A 23,746-nucleotide genomic window follows, 5' to 3' on the forward strand; every position below is an offset into this window, starting at 1 on the left:
GAAAATCATTAATCTAGATAAGATCAAACCATTTCTTCAAACAGGAATGACTAAAGAAATAATTCATGCTCTTTGGATGTACGTTTGTTTTGGCTACTTATTATTTCATTTATTTGCATAAATTAACAAAACACTTTGCCTAAATCACTGTTTGCAATCAAAATTAAAACAAACACGAGCAGGATATAAAATTTCGCGCGCGTACACAATAATAATTAAATTTCCTGTTTATACTCTGGGATGATCATATTTGATCAGAGGTGTTTAAAGACAGAGAACAAGAACATTATGTGTAGCAGCTTTGTGGACTTGAATCAAAGTCAACTTAAAAGCATGTATTCGCGCGCGCTAAATCACTTAACTGTCGATAAATTATCATTATTTAAATAATGATTTAAAAATAAAGGCCTTTTCAGAAATACCAGGTGGGGTTGTTGATGGCTCGGCACTTCTTTTAGAGGGAGAAAAAGTTCGAAATGCTAAATTCATAGAGATACTTCCATCCAGTAGGAGATGACCCACTGTGTCACCATTAGTAGATCTTAACGAGATGAAATTTACTTTTCCATTGAGATTTGCTCTGACTCTTTGTCTCAGCGGGGAGCGAGTCATGAGAGACTAATGGTAACATTTTTATAAGGGCCTGCTGGCATTAAAGACATAATTACGATTAGTTGTTGTTGGGTCATGGTCAAGATGTTTCTCTCCAGCTGCAGCCATTGTGTTCAGACAGTTTACGCGCTTTTTGTAATTTCAATTAGGAAAGACAACCAGCTATAAAAATCAGTTCATTTGCATACGACCAGGCATGTTTAGGAATCGGGCGTCAGAAGTGGAGAGGAGGGATGGAGAGGAAAGGAAAAGAAAGACTGTAATTATATTTTAAACGAAGGTAACCCATCGTTTATATCAATACTGATGATCGAACTATTTTTAAGCTTATTATTCACCTATAAATAATTTCTCTGGATGCGTTCATCTTTCTTCTTGGGAATTCATTATATTCTGCAGCTTAAAAAGGAAAATACCGTGCTACTCAACGATAATATCATTTAGGCTTAGCGTTATCAGATGCTAAATCAGATAACGCTAAGCGTAACGTCTACGTTAGAGATAACGCCTCTATCATTTTGGCATAGTTTTATCTCTCCAATGAGTCTACGGTCTATTGGAGATCAGCACAGATCAATTCTATATATTAAGTTATGGTTATTGTCACCATCGACTGTTTATTAATGCGATCCAACTTTTCTTTTTCCATAATCGAAGAGAGGAATGCATTTTCAAAGCCGCGTGAATTTAAAATTAAGGTCAAGATAAATTTGTAAGTGGAGTGGTACCCGTAAGAATGTAATACATTTTCACTCGAGTTATTTACAGTGTGTTAAGATAGAATGGCAGGTTTTCCTATGAACGCTGTTACTGTTGTAGGTTCCCGAATGTTATTTGATGTGTTTCCGGAATGTGAGCAAAGATAAGACAAAACGAGGTAGATGGTCTAGATGAACTGTTAGTTAAGAATTTCACAAGAAGCGTCCCAAGTGATAATGTCGAGTCGCGTGCCTAGACCGTTTCAATCTGGCTGTGTCTATTAGAAAGTCGACAACAATTGGAAGGCTGTCCGCGGTGAATCTGATTGATGGTAAAGAAGTCGTAGTTGTCATGGAAATGATGAATTGCCCTTGTTGTCCCAGTGTAAGTTCTCTCTCACTGTCGTAAAGAGCGTTCCCTATCGTTGTTACTGACACCACTATCCCGGCGAACTGACACATGCTCTGTCCACTATCACCTTTTCCATCATTCTGCAACAGAGAGAAAGAGAAAAAAGAAGAAAAGAATAAAGAAAGAAAATCTGACTCGACGTTCTTATGCTCCAACTTCATAGGTCACCCCTATACCCTTTATTCGATTTGGTGATTACGCTTCACGTTTCACATAATGTGATCTTTGACCATTGTGGCTCTAATTGGATTACACCTCACTGCGGGGAGGAGGTTTAGAGCCAACATCATGCATGCACCGTAAAATGCTGAGGTGAATGATTGCAAACTCCTTTTATGTTCTCCCTGTATCCGTATGTAATACGGGGTGGTTTAGGGGCGCTCCACTGTGGAGAGGAAACGGCAATTTATGAATATCATCCGCGTATCATTTCTACTGCATATCTATGACGAGTTTCCTGCATCTTTCTCTGCTAACTTATCTGTCTGTGTTTATACATAGAAAATGGATAATTCATGCATGTTAATATGGCTGCAGTGCGTCATAGACACATTTGGAACATCTGGGAGTGGGAAAAGAAAAACAAGATGAATATAGAAGTGATCGGGAGAAAGATAAGCGCGAAGTAATGGAAACAACGTAGAGAAAATAGGCACGGGTGGGAAAGGAGGGAAAGAGAATTAAGATACAGCGGGCAAAATAAAAAAAGAAAAGAAATTAGGATGCAAAAAAAAAGAAAGAAAATTCGTTTCTTAAAAAAGGAAACTTTACGCAAATTTTCTTGTGGAATTCACGAAGATATTCTTGTTAAACTCCTGTCCGTTATACAGCACATTTATTACTTGGCCCTGCTATGAAAAACTTTTGAGAAGTAAAGGAAATGAAAAAGAGAAATTCACAATGGATGATTCGATGTACGTTTTTGCCGACTTGAGAAACATTTAGAACTTGTGGACCCATCAAGTCAAGACAGGCAACAGCAGTTTAAGTTTAATATTACAGTACCTTTGGAAAATGATTTAATTCAGTCACAATAATTTAATTCGCCAAATATAAATCTGTTGCTTTGCATAAATCAGTTTATTCACATACAGAGCAATATTTGTTAATTTGGTCTTCCATCAATAAATACTGCTTGAGATTATATGAATTCATGGTCTCAGTAACCATTCTTTGAGACGAAATTTGGCCATCAAGTGTAGATTTTACAAACCATATGTAGTAGTTATAAAAAATTATACTGAGATAAATGTATAAATATGGTAGTGCAATCCATAATATAATCCGCACGAATTAAGTTGGATGTTCTCTAAAAGTTGCCTAAAAATAATTAGACTGGATAAAAGTTTCCATCTCTAATTCCCAGAAAAATATTTGCATATCCTTAGGGAGTGTGGGCCACTCGTTGCCGATCACTAGCCGCAGTTTGTTCGATTAGCAGGTGGCAGTGCTACTGATCGTTCGTTCCAAATAAGGACGGCTAATTCTTAATCTTCGGAGTATATGACCGGAGTCTAGGACAGTAAGAGTTGTCGCTCGAGTTAACCCTATGGAGTTCCAGATAGTCCTTTCTCCATTCAAAACCGCAGCATGTTTTCATGCTTAATTAATTGGACTCAAGTGGGATCTACATTCAGTAGAGTCCATGTTGGGCTCACTCAGCAACACTGTGCACTTAAACGAAAGAATGTCACTGCGTCATCATATGGGTAGGCCATGATGGAACCCATGGGATTCATTAACTGAGTCTACAATACAAACAATATTATTTTTGAACAAAGCATTACTTTTAAAAAATCGGCCTTTCAAGTATTGGGTTGGCTGGAAATCAGTATTCGCCATACGGATAGGAAATGCAGTCAGTTTCGCCCTCCTTCTTCAGCATTTTAAAAATGGCTTCAATTTCCATTCAATGCATTAAAGCGAGAGATGAACTGTGCGGCTTATAGTAATTGTCCTTTCGTCCTCTGCCTAACAGATACTAGACTGCATTAGCCATCAATAATCTTGTGATATCATTCCACGTGCCGTACTCTTGGCATTCAGATTTCACGTACGCGCTGTCCATAAACCTTTCTACATCACAGAGCCACTTGAATAGCCAGCATTTCTAATGCAGCGTTTGTCGGTGGCCTTTGGCCTTCTTCTGTCATGCGGTACGACGATAACCTTACCCTCTATGTCTAGAACAACTCAGTATCTATTGAAAACTGCGGGCTGGGGGACGGGAGAGGGTTGAAAGGGAGTTCAGATCTACGTGGCCATCTATTGGCAGCAGATAACAAAGATCTCCAAATCATCGAATGACCTTGAGTGTTCTTATGACACAACATTGTACGTGAAATAGTCTGATATTTTCTGACCTTCTTCGCCCATCACTTTGATTGCTCATTATTTTGCTAAATGTTTATTCTCCGGTGGTCAAAAGAGGGCAGCGAACAATTCCACGTGCCCTTTATCCATGTTGTCAAGGGAACGGCAAGTTTTTTTTTTTTTTTTATTGGGTAACTTAACACTTATTCTCTGTTGGAATTTGTACTTTGTTCTTTCAGCTTGCCTTTTTATTTTTAATTACGAGCAGTTCGTATTCATAATCGGATGAATGCATATTCTAATTTAGTCAAGACAGACAATAGAAAGCTATTAGAATGAAAACCTTGTGCTGTTTTGCATCTGTTTTCCAGCTGGTCGGCCATTTATCAGGATCCGAGTGGGGTGTGGAATGCGGTGAACATAAAGCTCTCCCTCTTCATTTCACCAGTGTCTCCCCCCCATCCTTTTTACTCATCCAGGAGACACTAACAGTACTTTACACGGTCAGTTGCTGAAGAAAAATGGATGTCAGTTTGTCAGCCAAGATGCCATTTGTGTGTCGGTTGAAGTCACGGGAAAAGATTTCCCTCTTCCCCGTGTTACTTTCGACCCCTCCTCCCCCTTTTCTCATCCTTGTGTTTCCCACGAAACCAGGGTCCGTGTGAAATTGGAGACATGGGCATTTGGTTCTCGTCCTTCTTGCCGTGAAGATGGCCGCTTTACTTTGTCTTGGTTTTAAGTCTCTTGTTCTCGCCTATCATGTTTCCACGTTGTTTGCCTCCAACTACTATTAGAGGGATGTTGACTGATGATGTTGGGTCGTGAGAAAACACCGAACGTTGTCGATGCTCACAATCAGTTATACAACGGCGACGTCTGCTAATTCCACAGCGACAAGAATTAAATCTTAATTAATTCTAATCCGTTCCATCATTAGCTTCCAGAAAACAGAGAATATCAAAGAAGGAGACTCTGTTACGTTACTGAAAAACGTATATTTAACGTTTTAAATTTGACCAACTGGAAATCTTTAAGCAAAATGTGTTTTCTTGTGTAATCAGCAGGAAAAAAAAAAACGAAATCTCGTGGATAATTGAGAAGAATGGGCATTATTAATAATTTTATAATGAATTAATTTCTGATTAAATAAAAAAAAAACTACAATGAGTTCAGCCATTTTGACCCAGAGTTTTTCCGGATGAGTCACGTGAATGAGACTGACTTGTGGTGCAATTCATTTTCTCGCATTCTATTTCCTCTGAAGAATATTGCACCTCTCATTGTGTGTGGATTATAAATCTCGATAATTTCTTTCATTTGTAATAGGTTTGGTATAATCATGATTTTTATTTTGTACTCCAGAGTATTAAATACCAAAACTGGTTGCATTTGACTTCCTCCCATGGGATTCATCAACTTATATTTTAAAGTTCTAGAATTTACAACAAAGAGCCAGAGAAACAACGTTTTTTTGTGGAATTGATGAACAGTCAATTTGCAGTAGTGAAAAAAAAAAAAAATCCCATATTACCTGTCCATCCCCTCCAATAGTATAGTTTGTTTAGTTCTTCCTTAAATTTATTCAAACTACCCACTTCCACAACGACAGATGCAAGTTTGTTCAAACAATCACCTACCCACTGGCTAAAGGCAAACGTCCAAAAATCTATTCTACAACTGTCTTTCCTCAATTTGAATCTATGCCCCCTCATGTTCTTAATCTGAGCAAGAGGAAGAATCCCATCAACGTTGAGCTTGCTCAATCCATTCAAAGCCTTATACACCTCAATCAGATCACCTCTCAGGTGCCTAGCCTCCAGACGCTGCAATTTGCAGAACTGAAGCCTGTCTTGAAGAGACCACCCGTTCATTCCTTCGCCAATGTCGTTACCCTTCTCTGCACCTGTTCCAGAAAATCTACATCGTTCCTAAAATGAGGCCTCCAGACCTGTATGCAGTACTCAAGATGCAGCCTAACCATTGCCTTACACATCGGAATAATCACTTCCTTCTCCCTGCTAGCAAAGTTCATGTTTATTATAGACCAAACTCCATGAGCCGTCCTGGCAGCATTGCCTTTCTCTGAACTCGTTCCAGCAGATCTACGTTCTTCCTAAAATGAGGCCTCCAAACCTGTATACAGCACTCAAAGATGCAGCCTAACCATCGCCATTTATAACGGGATAGGGATAATCACTCCCTAATTCCTGCTATCAGAGTTCCTATATATCACTGACAAATCCTTAGTCTTTAATGGAAAATTCAGTGCAGGCCGATCTTCAAAATATTTTACGATATATAGAGAAGAGGGAATAATACAGATGGGGAAATTAAAGTGAAATACTAAAAAAGATAAATCTATGAGATAGTGCAGTGATCTTTCCTGGAAACAATCTCTCTCTCAGTTCCAGCATTGGGTTGTTGCGTTCACCATCCATCTCACAGAAACAATATTCAATTCGTTTTCAGTGGATAAGGATAATAATAATCGGTTAATAGAATTTACATATAGAAATTTTTAATATTATTAAAAAAAATAATTTATTTAAAAAATTTATTGTTGTAATAATCTGGATAGTATTATAGCAGTGAATTAAGATAGAATAAGCTAGTAATCTCTGCTTCCTTATTCCTGTGAAGGAGCAAAGAGAGAAACCAACAATCTCTGAGTTGAGAATCTGAAAATGTAAGAAAGCGCAGATTAATTCAACTACCTCTACTCCTTTGTTTAATTACGCACACTTGAAACCTGATCATACTTAATTATCACCCGATACAAATAGGATGTGTCGTGTCAAATGTTCTTTTGTTCTAAGGGTTTAATTATGGAGGAACCACTCCAGCCGAAGCATTTCTTTTTTTTCCTTTTGTTCTATATTAAGTCCCTGATGGAGTCCGGAACTCCCGGTTGACGGGGAAGCACCACACAAATCAAAAATACGAATTATCAATGAAACGTTAACAAATTAAGTGGAGAGGGGGTAGTACTGACCTTCACGCTCTAAACTATACTTCCATCCCACTTGTAGGCTATTCTAGAAGTCCCAAGTAGACACACACACCATGGATACGCTCAGTCCAGTTAAGAATAGTTCTTCAAAGCCAGCATTTCTGTGAATGCCACATGTGTGTACACAGAAGCCTTGTTCTCTTTCTCTCTATGCATGCCATGTACGTGCAACCCAGGAGCCCCATCAAGTGGTCCTCTGTTTACTTCCTCCCCCGAACGGTGCCTAGTCCTACACAATGCTACCCTTTGTGTTCAACTACAACTTAGCACTTCGCTGAAATACAGACGCGTAAACTGCACGTAGAGTCGTGCCATATGGTTACCCCTTTGGATCTCACTACTACACTGGAGACTTCATTAATATCGTGTATATTTACTTGCGATCAAGTGTAAAGAAACTTGGCTTCCCTTGTAGTTCGTGTAGCACATGGAGTTCACTTCTTTCGGGTGACCTGCTCTTCTTTAAACTCTTTTGTGTGCCCGTCATTTCGTGTCAGGAGTAATGCGAGCAGTTCCGTAATAAAACTCGTACTTTTCCCGTTTGTGTGACCCATAAGCCAGACTCCCATCCTCTGGACAGTAAACATTGATGTCAAGAGGGATCTGCTGTTTAGCTCTCATTACTTGTTATCACCACATATTTATGTTGTAGCCTACTGTAGATTTCATATCATGTGAGGTATAAACACCCACTCTTTTGTTGGAGGTTGGATAATCCGAACTACTCCGATTATTTTTATGTATACAGAACCTTCGTTCATTATTTTGATAGACACGTGTAGCCTTTGCAATGCGATGTTTTCAAAACTATTTTCATCAAACTGTTTGGTAGTATTCTGTAACCCAGTGGTGCAAATGATATGTTTGGCCTTCAGCTCGCGCCATGAAATAGTTCTTTCTTGATGCGTTAAAATAAGCATTAGATCAGGGCACTCGAGTACGTGTTGGCGCTGATGCTTTTATTTAATTTTTTTTTCCTGCACAATTCTGAAAGTTTAAATTTTCAAATCACGAGCCATCGCTATAGCGCGCTTCCAATTAATTATTTTCAAATACAACTGCACGAGAAAGAAAGAAAAAAATTCAGACACCGCTGTATTCTTCGTTAACTTCACACTAACCACCACCTCCGTTGCATAACATAACCTCTGTATTACAAACATTTAGTCTCGTGCTCCCAGGATTGTAATCTGAGTTAGATCACCAACTGTGAATAAATGGGATCAAGATGAACACCCCTCTAAGGTTTATTGTGATGGCAGCGAACAGAAGAAAATAAAGCTGACTACAGTACGTGAGCTAACAGAGAGAACCTTGAACTTTTTATTAGCCTCCAACTACCATTTAACTGGGGAGGATCACAATTCCCCATAAGCTGAATTTATGTAGTTTGTAATCATGGACTTCCATAACGTTATTTTTAGACGCACATTTATGACACTTACTCCTCCTCTTGTGAACTATGTTATTTGTTTTCTCCGCAGGTATCCACCGAACAACATCATCAGATCCACCAGCAACAACAAGAACAGATACGGAAACAGCAAGAGCAGCTGGTTCAACAACAGCAAAAAATCCAAGAACTGCAAGTAAGATTTTTACAAAATTTCATTTCTTTTTTCCTTTCTTTTTTTTCGCCCGAAAATTTTAGCACTCTTCCCATTGAAACGTGCCACCCAGTGAAGCTAAAGAGAGCCGACTCTGATGGAAAATAGTTTCTGTCAAAATAGGGTGACCACCCTGTCGGTCGTTAATTCCGAGATATTTTTTATAGATTTTAAAAAAAATGGAATAAAAATTTAAAGATTTTAATACGGCTTTTAATAACTTTATCTGTTAACCTACAGATAAAAGTAATTAATTCATGTATTAATTATTAATAACAGTTATTACCAAAAAAGTACATAAAACAATTTCTTGGTTTTTCAGTCATAAAGCTACCAGTTAACATCATATACATTTCAGGGTGTTGTTTTTGATTCTATCCACTTCAAATTAATAGTTTTATAGGCCGTTTGCAAATGCGTAACGCGTACATTGTCTTCACCATGTCTGTCTGTCTGTCCATCCGCAGTAACAACTTTGTCAGTGGACAAATTTTCGTGAAATTTTATACTTAATATTTACTTAAGTATGATCAAGTTAAACTTAGTCATTCGAACCAACCGAATTCTGCAATTTTTCTTCATAAAATTTCCGAGTTATTTGTGTATATAAATGGAAGTATGTTTGGGCATTACTCAATAAGGCCAAACGAGAACGCCACCAAATTTTCAACACACAATTTTTCTGATCCAATTCATATTCCATAATCCTGCCCACTTCTACTCCCACAAAAACTGTGCTATGAAAAGAACACTGAACAGCAACTCCGACGTTCTTTTACAGAATTTCGGGAGACTTATTTGGATAAATGTCATTTTTTTTGCTAAATTTCGTATTGATAGGTTAACCCATAACCCTCCCTGTGCTCTTGTTCTTCCCCCCTTCCTTCCCTCAAAAAAACTGATACAGAAATCCCATAAAATGACTATCCATCATTGAACATCACGTGGTGAAATTATGGTAAGCACTTCTTCAGTAAATGTAGGAGGTTTTAGTCCCCCGAGGTACATTTGATAATCGAACGTGCCCGAAATATGACGCAGTGCGTACACAACTTTTTTTCTTGGCTTAAATAGTGACTTTAATATAAACCACCCAGTGAATCTATATATATATCAGTTCCTAATTAAGCCAGCAAAAGGTAAATTTCTTTATAAATGATCAGTTAGTAGGGAGGAAAAAAAGAAAAGAACAATTTCTTCATTGCTACTGCATTCAATTCAACTTATTCATCAGTTTAATAATCAGTCATTTGTATAATCAGTCATTTGAATAATCAGTCATTTGTATATAATCAAACAACTGATTATACTGATAAATATTCCATATTTTCAATTAATTATCGTCAAAAGGACTTTTAAATGACACTTCAGGATTTCACACCGATTTTCGTATTTGATCCCCCCCCACGTTTGTGTCGAATTTAAGCCTTAAATTGGGGGGGGGGACATTTTACAAATTAAGTAAATTATTCAATAGCGGTATTTCCTTTTGTTGCGTACTATTAACTAATTTTCTGTGTTTTTCTAATAGCAATCAATGAATTAGTTCATTATGTAATGAAAAACCGCACATTACTAGCAAAACCCCTTAAATTTCAAAACACTAGTTAACGGTTTTTTTTTTCTCAGATAACGTTACTAACCTTTTGCATGTTGTGATCACTTGTTTCTGCTTTGTCAAAAGACAGAGGAACCTCATTTATATATTTTATATACAGAAAAATGAATTGCCTTTAACGGCTTCCAAACTTTGTACTCATTGGAGAATAAGCCTTCTCATACTAACGCGCTAGATAAATGTGGCGCCATCTATCGCCTGTTTCCATTAACTCGCTTAATTACCGTACGCCATGATTTTTTTGCTTTATAGCTTGTGTCATCGTTTAGTGCCACACTCTGGTACTTAAGTTTTATAAATCTTATGGTTCTCAGGTTTGGTTTGTGAATACGAATCAAAGCTTTCGTGAAAGACAGGGACTTTTAAAGGTTATTTTGTTTGATTAATTTAATGCCCATTTTGCGGAGAAACTAGACTGGTTTCTTCATGTATGATGTAATTACGGGACAGAAATATGAATATTAAATTAACAATTTATTTGATTATTTAAACTTCCGATGATGTATCTGTCTTTCTTTTTCGTACAGTAAACAACTTTATGCTCTCTCTCTCTCTCTCTGCATAATGCTAATGCTCGCTTCGCGTGTCATTCTAAAAACGAATTTGCTTCTCCTTGCTTTTTAAATCAAATTAAAGCATACTAACAACAATTATTTATCGTTTTCGGTACTCATTACTTATCGCTTTTACAATCATATAAACGGTAACCATGGCAATTAATAGTCACTCTGGACTCTAAATAGCGTTTTTAATTTCTCATTCAAACCTGAAGAAAACTTTAATAGAATTACAGATATATTCGTCCCAGGAGATCATTCCATGTTAGCGAATGATATATCTTCTGAAAGACGGAGATAAAATGACTGCAGCCTCGATTAGCACGCTCGCTTTGGACGTGTTAACGAATAAATGAAGTTTTTCGTATTAATATTATAATGGCTAAATGAGGCAAGGAAGCATAGACTATTTCTTCATCTGCCAAAAGAAAAAAAAAAAAAAAAAAAAAAAGAATAAAAGCAAGAAAATATTTTCATAATCACTCGTACCTTCCCTCTCGCCAAAAAAAGTGGCTACCAATTCCGCTTTGAACTTCACCAAATTCTCCATCTCAATCACTGTAGGAAATTTATTTCCGTGATCTACACAACACAACACACGTTGCCCGAATTAAACTCAAAATCCAGCCTTCTGTTACTCTCCAAAATTTTATATTTGTGATCTCTACTTCTTGTTTCTCCTGTCATCAAAAATATATCGCTCTCATTCATTTTAATGACCCTCTTCAGGGAATTATTACCCCAATCAGGTTCCTCCTCGAGATGACTAGCCGCCCAAACCTAGCAGTCCACAACTTGTAGGCTGTTCTCCATATGGACATTGATTAGCACCATTCATCAATCTGGTTACCTTTCTTTGAACACTTTCTAGGTAATCTCTGTCTTTCCCAACGTGTGGCCCCCATACTTGAACGCAGTATTCTAAATGCGGTCTCACAATCCCTTGTATAAAAAGGGACAATGACATCTTTTTCCCTACTTGTGAAGATCCTATATATCATAAACAGGATACCATGTGCTTCCTGGCCACTTGTCTACACTGCATGAAAAATTTCATCCTGAACCACTTTTGCTCAATTAAATCCATAAACCTCTCATGTAATCATCCGCTTGAGCACCTCTTTTGCGGAACTTCGCTGATAAATGCATTTGTAGCTACCAGGATAAATCTTTTGAATATTTGAACGCCTAACTAAGAGCTTCTAGTTATCCTTCCAGTTTAACAAAGACCAAGAAATATCTCTATCCACTATAGCTCATCTCCTAAAGTTGAAGCCCCCAACTTTGACCACAGAAATTGGACACTACCCAATTAGGATACTGTAGTCATCACTCGCTATTAGTATCTGCACTGTCAAATTTTGGATGCAATTTGGATCTGTAGTGAGAATCAAGTTAAGGATATTTGTGCCTCTTGTACTTTCTCTAGCATGTAATAAATAACAATCATCCAGATGGTTCAAAAATGTTTGCCTCTATGGCAATTTGCCAGTCCACCACTTCCAGTCTGTAAGAGTAAAGATGGAGTCACTCATAACGAAGCAGATCGAATGGTCTGAATATATGACTCCTTGTGGGGCATAGCAGTAAATAAAATCTGGATCATACTCTCTGTATAATACTGTAAATATACAGCTGGGTTGGGTTGGCAAAGGTTGTTGGGACTGGCTAGTAAAAAAATAAAAAAAGCACTTGGCTATCTATTCAAGTCGACAGACCGAGATTATCAACGTACTGTATTTAGCACAGTGTGAAAATGCTGTTTTTCGTCCCAAACAGACCAAATAATGCAAGCAATTACAGATAGATAGATAAATAATCTTTTACTGCACACAACCAGATACAGTGGTAAATGAATATCCATCACAGCTAGGGGTTTGACAAGTAGCGTATACAGCAACGTACAATTGGAGATTAGCAATAAGGAAATGAATAGGTTATATTAATAAAATAAATAAATTTTCTGTTTATACTCCGGGACGACCAAACGGTCAGAGGAGTTCACAAGATAGACATATTACAAGAAACAGCACCGTATTAACAGTTGCGATAATAGAAAGTTAGGTGTAATACAGGTTAACAATTTTCTAACAAAAATAGTTGAAGATGAATTAGAGTTAAAGGGCAAATTATACGATATTTACATTAAAATTACATATACTTATAAAAATATACACAAAAATCTATTCCAGTTGACCCAACTGTCGAAGCGTGCAATTACACAACGCGACAGAAAGTATCCAGTTGCACAACGTGTGCGACATTTTCCATCTTAAATGCAAATCAAATCTTGCGGTCATTATTAGTTTTTACGTCATAGTTTGTACCAGATCCCAAATCGACAGTACAGAGAGAGAGAGAGAGAGAGAGAGAGAGAGAGAGAGAGAGAGAGAGAGAGAGAGAGGAGAGAGAGAGAGACGTGTACATGCTGAATGAAGCAGGAACTTGCTCTGCGATTCGGCGTCTATATGCAGATTGGGTTGAAAATATTTCCATATCTCGATTCTAATATTTGAATGGCTGGTAGTGAATCTGTCGCTCAGTTTGAGTCTACATAACCTTTTTGACAGCAGCTGAGGTTGACCTTAAGGATTGTGCATCGGGTATCGAGATCCCAGAAATTAAGAGATGAAATGACTAGTTAGCATTTTGGCAGAAGTTGTGAGCCTTCTGTTGTTGTTTATTGTGGTTGGCAATTCGATTTATCGCGCCGTTTGAGTTGTCCCTGCCTGTGGAGGAATTCATACTCATGAAGGGCCCACTTAAGTAGCCAGTACTCTTCGGCATACATTTTTTTCCCCCCTTAAGCATCGGGACTGCTGACCCTCAAATTTCTGCTGCATAGAGCAACCGCAAAGTAAATTACAGTCTGGATTTATTTCTTGCTTATTCTCAAATTATTCGAATAAAGATGGTTTTGTTTGATGCACCGTCTAAAAGACGGTGCACCAAACAAAACCATCTTTATTCGATTTTGAATCTTTATTCGGCAGCATTTTGACACTGGTGACGTCTTTAAAAAGAATATCATGATCTCAGACTGTTCGAGGTAGAAAACTAACTCAACGATCCTGTTATTTATGGGATTGGTAATTTCAGCTGGATCAGCTCCTGACAGGACGGGGGCTAGTATCTTCATGTCGTACACCAAAATATCTTCATTGCGATCGATGAAAGGTATGAGCGCAGCTGTGAACAGCAATCCGGACAAAACACCTCCTTGTAGCACTCCAGCAGTTATTTTTCTAGTGTAGACTGATTTGTTCTTGAGGTATATAGATCTTCATATGAGTAAGGATATTTCCCTGAAGGTGGAAAAACAATTCCAGCGGCACAAGAGAAGTGATTTTATGTTTATGCTATCAAAAACTGCTTCCAGATCAACGTATAAAACGGCTAAATCTTCTTTATCATCAAAAGCTTTGAGTGTGAGGTTAGACATTGCCAGGAGATTTGTAACGGTAGAGCGGTTAGCTAATGCATAATGATATTGCAGAGGCAATGTGTTCAAATAACCCGCCACACGTTTCACTTTGTTTCAAATAACTGATGATCTGGAAATATGATGGAGATCGGCGAAATCTTTATTGACAAACTTTGAGGAGAAACTTATGTTTGAGGAGGAGCGAGAGGGAGATTATCCTGTGAACTTTATGTAATATCGTACAGATTATCCAACAAATTAGGTACACTTAAGGAAGGGGTGGGAGTTAGCAGGCTCGTCATATCCTACAGATTAAGTACACCCATCAGCATTAGTTCAGCAACTGAATGGTGATGCATATTTCAGAGACAGTGTCTAAGAGTATGCGTCAAGGATAATGCAGAACTGACTCATTTATGACAATTGTTCAACTTCTCTTAACCACCACAATGCCTGGTTTTCAATCCTATAAAGCTCATGTATATACAGACGATAGAGATTAATTGGACAGTAAGATTAATTGTAAACTGCGCTAACTTAAGAGTCATGCAGGAGTAGAACAATTTACGAAAAGCTAAGAGCTTGACGTATGCATTCTTCAGGACATTCAACAGAAGTGCAAATATTTTGACAGCCGTCGTCCGATTGAATTGCCCGGTAGTATCTGCATGGAAGAAGCCTACCAGTACCATTCCAAAGCTTCATTAACGTAATTAAAAGCTCGTAATAGTTGCATTGTGGGGGGGGGAGAGAAGGAAGAAGCCTTTACTTTTTATTTTGTTGTTTGTTTTTATTTAATGATAATATTAAATATTCTTTATTTTGTTCCCTTTTACTTATATAGACCTCTTTTTTCTTATACCCCCACTTACACATCTGACTTAGGCTTCACAGGAGAATTCTAGATTCAAGGGAACTTCTCAATTACGTATAATTCCCTTCGGAAAGGCTGGATGTTCAAGAATGACAAAAGCACACGTTAATTTATAACATAACATAGTTTATTTACATATATACACAACATGATAAAATGATCAAAACTCAAGCACATACTAATATTATTCAAGTTTGCCTATGTAGCATCAGATATATATATGCGATTAAATACATTAGTTTTGCACTAGAAGGGTTATTTCTTTCTACACAACATAATTAATATCCTTACAGAAAACTGCTATAGTTTCTTCTTCCTTCACACATGATCAATAAATACTTAAGAGGTTTAGTTAACACCCTTTATATACAACCTATGTAAATCAAATTCTTACCTTATAAATTCATTTTGGAATTTCACTCTTAACTTCTGATTTAATTAATACCCCTTTTTGCCTTTGGGAATATGATATCACAAATTTTCTCTAATCAAGATGAATCGTACATTTAACATCAATTTCTGGACTAATGCTTGTCCAAAGGGTTAGCTACATTCAGAAGTTCTTTTTCTCTCTCTGTATTTCTCTACCCTTCCCTTCCAAAATATATCATACATATATGGTAGACAATAACTAATAACAAATGTCCAATTTCCTTCCCTTACCTTTCTACACATATCTGATTATACATTACTCAAAAAACCCAAAACTATCATCTGAATTATCTCTATATTTATGTATACCTTTGTACAACCTTCCCTTAACATCTTTCTAAATTTCTACTAATCTGATATTAGAGTTCCTACATTCCTTTATAGGTAAGTGAGAATACCTTATAACTAGTCACTTACTTAATTTTACGAATCTGATTTCTCCGTTTTGGGTCCTTCACCTCCTTGTCTGGGAATGGCATCATCGTTTGCCAAGGGCATTCATCTCAGGACTTCTAGTTTCTCAATGGGCTGTAGTCTACGTCTGGATAGGGCATCATTGTGTCTTTCTAGGAATTTATGGGCTCGTCTTCGATACTGCTACTTAACCTTCGGTTCAGCTATTCTGGCGGACTCAGTATTACAACTTTACCTTCTCAGCTCACTTATCTGCACCTTCCTTTGCCTTTATCTCTGCCTACAGATGATGGACTAGGGTTATTCCTCTTCTTACACTACTTATTTTCACGCTGGCTACTTTCACGACCTTCCTATTACGGACTAGGCTTATTTCTCCATACACTTCACTCGTTTTGCATACGGGCCACTACCCTTGCCTTCCGATGACGGACTACTCGACTGTTCTCTTCTATCATGAAACTCCTCTAACTTTTCTTAACTTACTGACTGTACTTAAACTTATCTAACCCTTCACTACGCCATCTTAACTTTGTCAGATCTTTCCCAACTGGCTGACAGGACAGGACTTATCTAACCCTACACAACTTATTACTCCATCTTAACTTTGTCAGGACTTTCTCAACTGCTGACCTGAGTACTTATCTAACCCTACACAACTTACTAACTCATATTTACCGACACCGACAAAAAACTCAACTCAATGACGTCTCTTGGCTGCACGCGCTCTCTTTTTGTTTTCCGAATTAGTGTACCGCCATTTTGTGTTGGCCCACCTTCGCTCAAAGTATTTTTTTTTTTTGTAGTTTACACCTTCGCTCAGAAATTTAACCACTCGTACTTCAATATTTAAACTTACATCCCGACTATTCGCTAATGTGGGTTTCCCATGCTATCTCCATCCCCGCTAGTTTCAACCTCCCATTTTAATATCACTATCCCTTTCCCAGGCCGTCTGTTCCCTTTTGAAGAAATCCGACATAGACGGTGTTACTAGATTCACACCTACCCTAAATTTCAGCGGGCCAAGCTGTTGCAGACTATCAGACGCTAGCCCTATTGTACTGGACACAGTATTAGACCTGTACTCACTTCCTGTTTGTCTCCGATCAAAGGGATGTTCCAACTAATTCAGCTCACTTTTCTTTGTTCTCGAGCGATCCCCCCCCCTTGTCGCCTATTCACCGATGGCTCTGCTACCCGTTTTAGACCTTCATATTTGTTTACGGTACTTATAGCTGAGTGTTTATCCATCTGTTGGTAGAAATTTCGCGCAGTAATTCTCACGACTCTCCCTTCCCTTCAATTAGTCCCTTCCTTAATTTAATCTCCCATATTTTTAACGATCCGCTTTGTTCAATTTATTTGATTTGTTATATTTTATTTTTCAATATAACTATTCCTGACGTATCCTTTCTTATTAAATTTCTCAGTTTGGGAACGACGATCTGTTATCTTTATATACAATTTACTTGTAAGGTTTTATATCTTACAGCATACCTTTGTGCTGAGGCAGCTTTTGCACAAGGCTCCAAGCAAGACAACTGCTCGAGGTTTTTTTTTTTTTTTTTTAAGACAGAACAGCCCTCTTCCATTATTCACTTATGTCATGTACAATATTAACTATTACTTTTACAAAAAAGCTCATTTCTTGGCCAGTAATCAGAAATGCATTGCACTGCATATGGCCAATGGATACAATGTTTTTGTTTTGTATTTTATTATTAGTTTAGCAATTATCATTCAGTGCTTATACATTATATCTAACTCTTTATGGTAAGAGTGAATGGTGAAGAGTAGGCCTGCGTGTATGGGACATAATGTCTTCTTACTCGAAAGGTCAGCCACTTTGCCAGGTTTATCGCTGGAATCAAGCTGTGATGCTCTTCTCAATGTACCATGCACAAGCTGAAAACTTATCTTCCAAGAATATACAAATCGAGAACTGCTGCTAGCGTACAATACTGAAGCCCTCTTAAACGAACAAACTTTTTAAAAATATATATACCGTAAATGTATCTTTGTTTTTCTTATAACCATCTGGTTCTCTTTCCATCTTTATGGGATTTCGCTTGCTGTGCGCGTGCATGACCTCTACCGGTGACAACGTGTAATAGCACACTGCTCTATAGTTTTGTATTTCGAATTTGCGTCAGTCACCTATGCAGAATTACCTTGGTTTTCGTTGTCCAGCATCTGCTTAGGCATCTGTCAGCGCCTAACTGAATTTGGTCCATGATATAATCTTCTGTAGAAATTCTTATGGTTTCCAAACCTGTTTGGAGACGTCACTGTTTGTTTGCCAGAGTGTCGCAAATATTTCCGAATTATTGACGAATAAATTAAGAGTGATGCATGCATTACCTTCCCTATTGGAAAGTGGACTTGGGTATATTCGCCACAATCTGAGATATCGACTCGATGTTACCACATGATTTGATTATCTTTATACAAATTAAAAACCGAATTATTTGACAGGCGCAGACCTGATATCGCAGCATTTCTTGACATGGTAGAGAAGTTTCGGCACTCTTCATCGATTCGAAATGGTTTCAGATTCCATTCAAGTTTCAGTCAGCAGTATTTTTTTTTATAAATGGATTCTTCAGTGGGACTGTAATTGGCCAGCGTCAGGCGGAAGTTTACAATTCTTATAATATATTTCTGACACGGCATGCATTTTTTTTCTATCCAGTAAGTGGATGGTGGCATAATTTCAACAGCGAGATTCTTTAAGTTTCGCTGATGAAAATATTTGATTCTGTTATTCAGCTCTATATATGCATACCACCAAGGTCTAGCCTAGCTATTTTAGTGCCCTATGAAAACGGTTCATACTGCACCCCACTAACTAAAAATTGATTTGGTGTATTCGATTTTGGACATGCGACCGGGACCGGTGCACCGTTCAACCATGCCTTGGCACAGCCCCGCTTACCACGGTTGAAGACTTCTACATTCTCCTAAGTTTTAATGTAAAAAAGATCATTTTAAGCCTGCACTGATTTATAAAATATTCTTTTGATAAAATGTTATAACAGGTTTAGTTTAAACCAGATTAATGGAATAGCTTTGAGATCCACTATGTTTCAAAAATTGCACTTAATTCTGGAATTATGAAAAAAAAAGGAATTAGACAAAGTGGACAAGTTTATTCTCAAAAATACTTCAGAAACAATAAAATAAAGAAATTCAACCATCAGACACTTTTCCGGGGCTCCTTCTCCCATCCGTAGTTGTTCTGTCGTAGCATAACCGCCGTTATATATTGTGGGAAAATGTGATCCTTCCCAACCGCAACACTCCTCTTTTATTGAAATATTGTATTTCCCTAATAATCATTAAAACCAGACATTAGATTCCTAAGGCTTACCATTATTCCTTACAGACTCGTCTCAATGGCCACTATATGGCAGCCGCCGCAGCAGCAGCTAAATCTCTACCAGGCATTCCCGGATTACCAGGAACAGTCACTCCACAGGGACTTATGTTTCTACCTGTCTTTGAGGGAAGTCTAGCGGCGGCAGCGGCAGCTATGCCTCATGCTACGACCTCGGTGCCAGGAATGATGACAGCCGCTGCAGGGCTCTCTGGCTTACCACACATCCCGGTGCCTACTATAACCCCAACCACTCCACCCCGACAGATGTCCCCGAACATTAGCTCTCATTTGGCTTCCGCAGCATTAGGAGACACTCCACCCACGGTAGGTACCACAAACATCGATTTTCTTGATAACAATTAGAACGCGAGTTTGTGCCATGCCTATTATCTGATGGATCGGACGGTTTATTTTAATTTTTTTTTTATTAAAAATATTTTCGTCACGCCACAGCAACGGAACAATGTGGTATCCTGCCCCTCCCTCTCTTTTCTCTGTACATTTTTTCTATTATTACTTGTTTTTTTTTTTACAGTCTGCTAACGAATGCCTGGCGATTTAGAGTTAAATATTTTCTTGGTTGAAAAACTTCGGGAAAATCAAAATACATTTTTGATCCTCCAGATATAAAGAAAAATTCCGTACCTCAAGATAACAAATTCCCTAATTGTGACTTAATTATTTATTATTATAGTACCAACCGGGGATTCTAGGTTACCTTGCAATCTATAAAAGTAGCGCTCTCTCTCTCTCTGACAGTCTCAATTAAAACTACAAGCTAACAGTCTGCAATTGAAAGTACATTTAATTTATAAATTTCTTTTTTTTCCATATAAATTGTATGGAAAAAAATAAATAATTGCCGGATTTCTTATTTATCAATTTCGGTTTCCTAGAGAAATCTTTCTAATAGAACTGATTACAAAATTTCATAAATATCTGTCCACTAGTAGTCGAGTTGTTACATGCAGACGGACAGACCGTACAGACAACAGACGCTTAAAAAAAAAGTGTATTTTATCTTTTTTTTGTTTTGTCCAGTGCCGAGGAGGGTGATTTCTTTCATCATGGCTACCGACTGGATTGAGCTGGTTATTTATTTGTCAGATGAAGTACTGAAATTCGAAGAAAAAACAAAAACGTCTCATCAGTAGAGCCTAGGATCGATATATACAACTAACACAAAATGAACGTTAACTTATTAACAAGTGGGGAGAGGGGATGTCCTAGGCGGGTGTAAGAGGCGCACCACACCTGGCACATTGCTCATAACAAAGGCAAGTGCGCGAAATAATTTAAATGTTCAGTTTTTAGGTTTGAATTTAAAACATATGAGAGCCTCCATCATGAACCATTTTCGCGTTGGTTGTAATTTTTATACAACTAAACACAGATGCAATTTATACATATACAATTTATGCAATTCGTACATACTCCTTCTCATGTACGAAATTATTTTCTTTGGTTTATATTTTGAAAAGCTAATGTTTAAGTAGTTCATGAGATACTTAACAGCAAACTATTGTAATAATATCAATTATATTATAAAATTTGAATGCTTTTAACTTTTAACTCACAGTTATTTTTTTAATTTATTTATTTCTCTTAATTAAGAGAAAATTAATAATCTTAATATTATTCATCTGTAAAGATGTAAAGCGAGTTCAAAGATTAATTAAAGCGAACTGACGTGGACCGAGGGCGTTGTTTGAAATCTAATTTTTTTTTTTCGGATTGTGCAGATCGATGTTTCCGCCTGAATCAAATGCACTCTTTTCCTCCACCACCCCCTTAACTTCCAGCTCTGCATCATTTTCCGCGTGTTCGTGGATGTGTTCGTCGTAAGTCTGAAGCCGCGCTATATCACAAACGGATGGTTCACGGCTTTACCCGATGGGGGTGTTATAAGAACCACAGGTCACTTTCGGCATTTTAACTCCAAAGAGTTAAAAATAAAAAAAGAGTTAAATAAAATTAAATCACGTTTCCATTCTCCTTCTTCCATTCTAATAAACTGTCTGAATCGTTAGAGACCTATCATACGCAGATGCATTATAACTCGCGAAATTCCTAATTATAATTAAGGGGTTGATAATTTTCAGCCCACATAATGTGATAATTACAATTTAATCACCCATCCGACGTCTGCCGAAGTACTCAAATAAACGAAAACTATTATAATCATTAATACAGAACAGGATTCACAAATAGGAGCAATGTGTAAATTGTGAGTCTTGTTTGATCAGTGCAATAAAAATTAATAAAACTTTAAAAATAATATTTTTCCTTGTGCATGAAGTTAATATAGTGTTTGTGATTTGTATAATATCCAAAATTATCTCGTAGCAGACTGATATAATTGCTAAACAAAGTTCTCTTTTCCTAACTGAAGTTAAACTTCCATCATCTATCGATGTCGAAATACCTAAAGAATTCTCTTTTTCGGTAATTCTTAAGTCATTTTTAGATTCAGGCTCTCACCTACATCTAACTGCCTCACTGCCAAATCAGTGCCTATATGAAGCCACAAGAAAGAATGAATATCGGTCGTCGTACCAATGAATGTTGGATCAGTTCAGTTCCCAATAGAATGCTTTGCTGGAACCATCAGGAGGAGGATCTTTCGTAATGCAATTACAACACTTTAGGGTGGTACACATTATGTGTATATATCAGAGAGGAAATATGATGGAGTTCATGAAAAGGATTTTAAAATAAGTAGTTTCTTTTGTCTTTTGAATGACTAGCGGAATATTTCTTATGAGGAGGAATGAAACCGATCCCTTAGATGTACAAAAATATCTGGTCTATTTGGAAATCGTGGCGACCAACTTACACGGCCTTTATTTTAATGGATCTTCTTAGGATGCTGACGTTTAACCCGGCAATTTTATATTCCCTTTTCATGGTATGAAAGGGATTATACTTATTTAATTAAAATCCCTACAAATTAATATAAAAGTTTACATTTTACCATCAAATTGCATTCTTTTGATTGGAGGACCCTCAAGCTGTACATGGACATCAAATCCATATACAACTTCTTCCTCGCCGACTTGGCGTTGAATATCAGTAAGCCAACCAAAATCAATTCTTGCTGAGCGGATTGGCTGACTGTTTTCATTTAACGGCATCTTTGTTTCAAAATGGATTAAAATGGCCAAGTCTAGAAAGTTCACGCATAAACAGCCCCCAATTTAGAATCACTGACCGGAAGGCAGTCGGTCGATCGATATACTTAATAGGCCGTTTCCTTTATTCATCCGGATAGAGAGGTTGACGTCACTCTTATAATTCGCCCATTTTGGGGTCAATAATCATACCGTCGAGCCCATTACGTAGCGTAATGTGATGCTGAGTTAAAACCAGCCGAGTGGCTAGGTGCGATCACTGTTTTTGTGGGCTTCGCGAGGGTTACAAACCAGCGATGTCTTGAGGTCTTTTCCCAACACTCATAAAGTCACTGTCGATCTTTGCACCCTGAAGACTAAATAGTATTTGCCATCTGACATATTACGAAGAATATATTTCTTAAGCGCTTAAAGGGAGCATTAACCCTTTTCCAATTCTTTATTTTAATATTTTTGAATTTATAAAAACATTATGGCAGTTTCATTTTTATTGATGGCTTTCTCGAAGAAACGTAGACAATAAAATTAAATAAATCGGCAGCCATTGTCAATCCACTGCAAGATGGAGGCCTCCTGAACAAGTCAGTTGAGGGAATGGACCATAATCTACCACGCTGGTCCAGTGCGGGTTCGCAGATCGACCGTATTTAACAGTCAAGGGCTTGAACCTAGGTCTACTTCAAAGAGCGTGTGTTATTTCACTCCCGCTCCTGACCACCCGGCTTCGGAGACACGGACAATCAAATTAAAGTATTTTATATTGCTTGAACAGCGCTGAACAGTGGCATTCTTGTTCCATCGATGATTATTATCACTTTAGCTAAGTCCGGAAGTGATCAGAACGGAAACCATATCTACTATTTATGAAGACTAACAACAGAACTTAGTCTACGTACGTAGTCCTCTGTTATTTGATGAAAATTTTTGCAAATTGGAACGGAATTCAAAATTCATGCGCACCGAATTGTAATTGTTAGTTTATCATTGACAGCTTGATGGAATTTGATTCGAACTATAGTAGTAGGCCTTGTCAGATGTCTAACAGTTATTTATATACTATATTTCAATCCAATCTCCACCCAATAGCGTTTTGTTTACAACGCAGGCAGTACGCCATTTTCCCTGTCTTTTTTTCTGACTACTTAAATGGAGAACACTAACAGCGTTCACATATTGCGAATCAAAGCTATAAAAGTCAATATGAAATCAGAAAATTCTCCGATAACTATATTTATAATAATTAAAATAAAACCGAAAACATG

At 37.5% G+C, this 23,746-nt stretch overlaps 1 protein-coding gene across 12 annotated transcripts in view; it reads left to right on the forward strand.

Annotated features, from left to right (window-relative positions):
- The window catches only part of LOC150077316 (uncharacterized), a 635,658-nt gene that overhangs the window by 585,972 nt on the left and 25,940 nt on the right, over positions 1-23,746 (forward strand). For 11 of the 12 annotated variants that reach the window (XM_090386756.1, XM_090386753.1, XM_090386761.1 and 8 more), the window contains 2 exons: positions 8,530-8,634; positions 19,360-19,677. In XM_090386756.1, coding sequence (XP_090242882.1) covers positions 8,530-8,634; positions 19,360-19,677 — 423 coding nt within the window. The remainder of the gene's footprint in view (positions 1-8,529; positions 8,635-19,359; positions 19,678-23,746) is intronic. The other variant, XM_090386762.1, reaches the window with a different exon arrangement.

Source organism: Mastigoproctus giganteus, chromosome 12, assembly GCF_048544385.1.
Source record: "Mastigoproctus giganteus isolate SK-2022 chromosome 12, ASM4854438v1, whole genome shotgun sequence".
NCBI classification, from domain to species: domain Eukaryota; kingdom Metazoa; phylum Arthropoda; class Arachnida; order Uropygi; family Thelyphonidae; genus Mastigoproctus; species Mastigoproctus giganteus.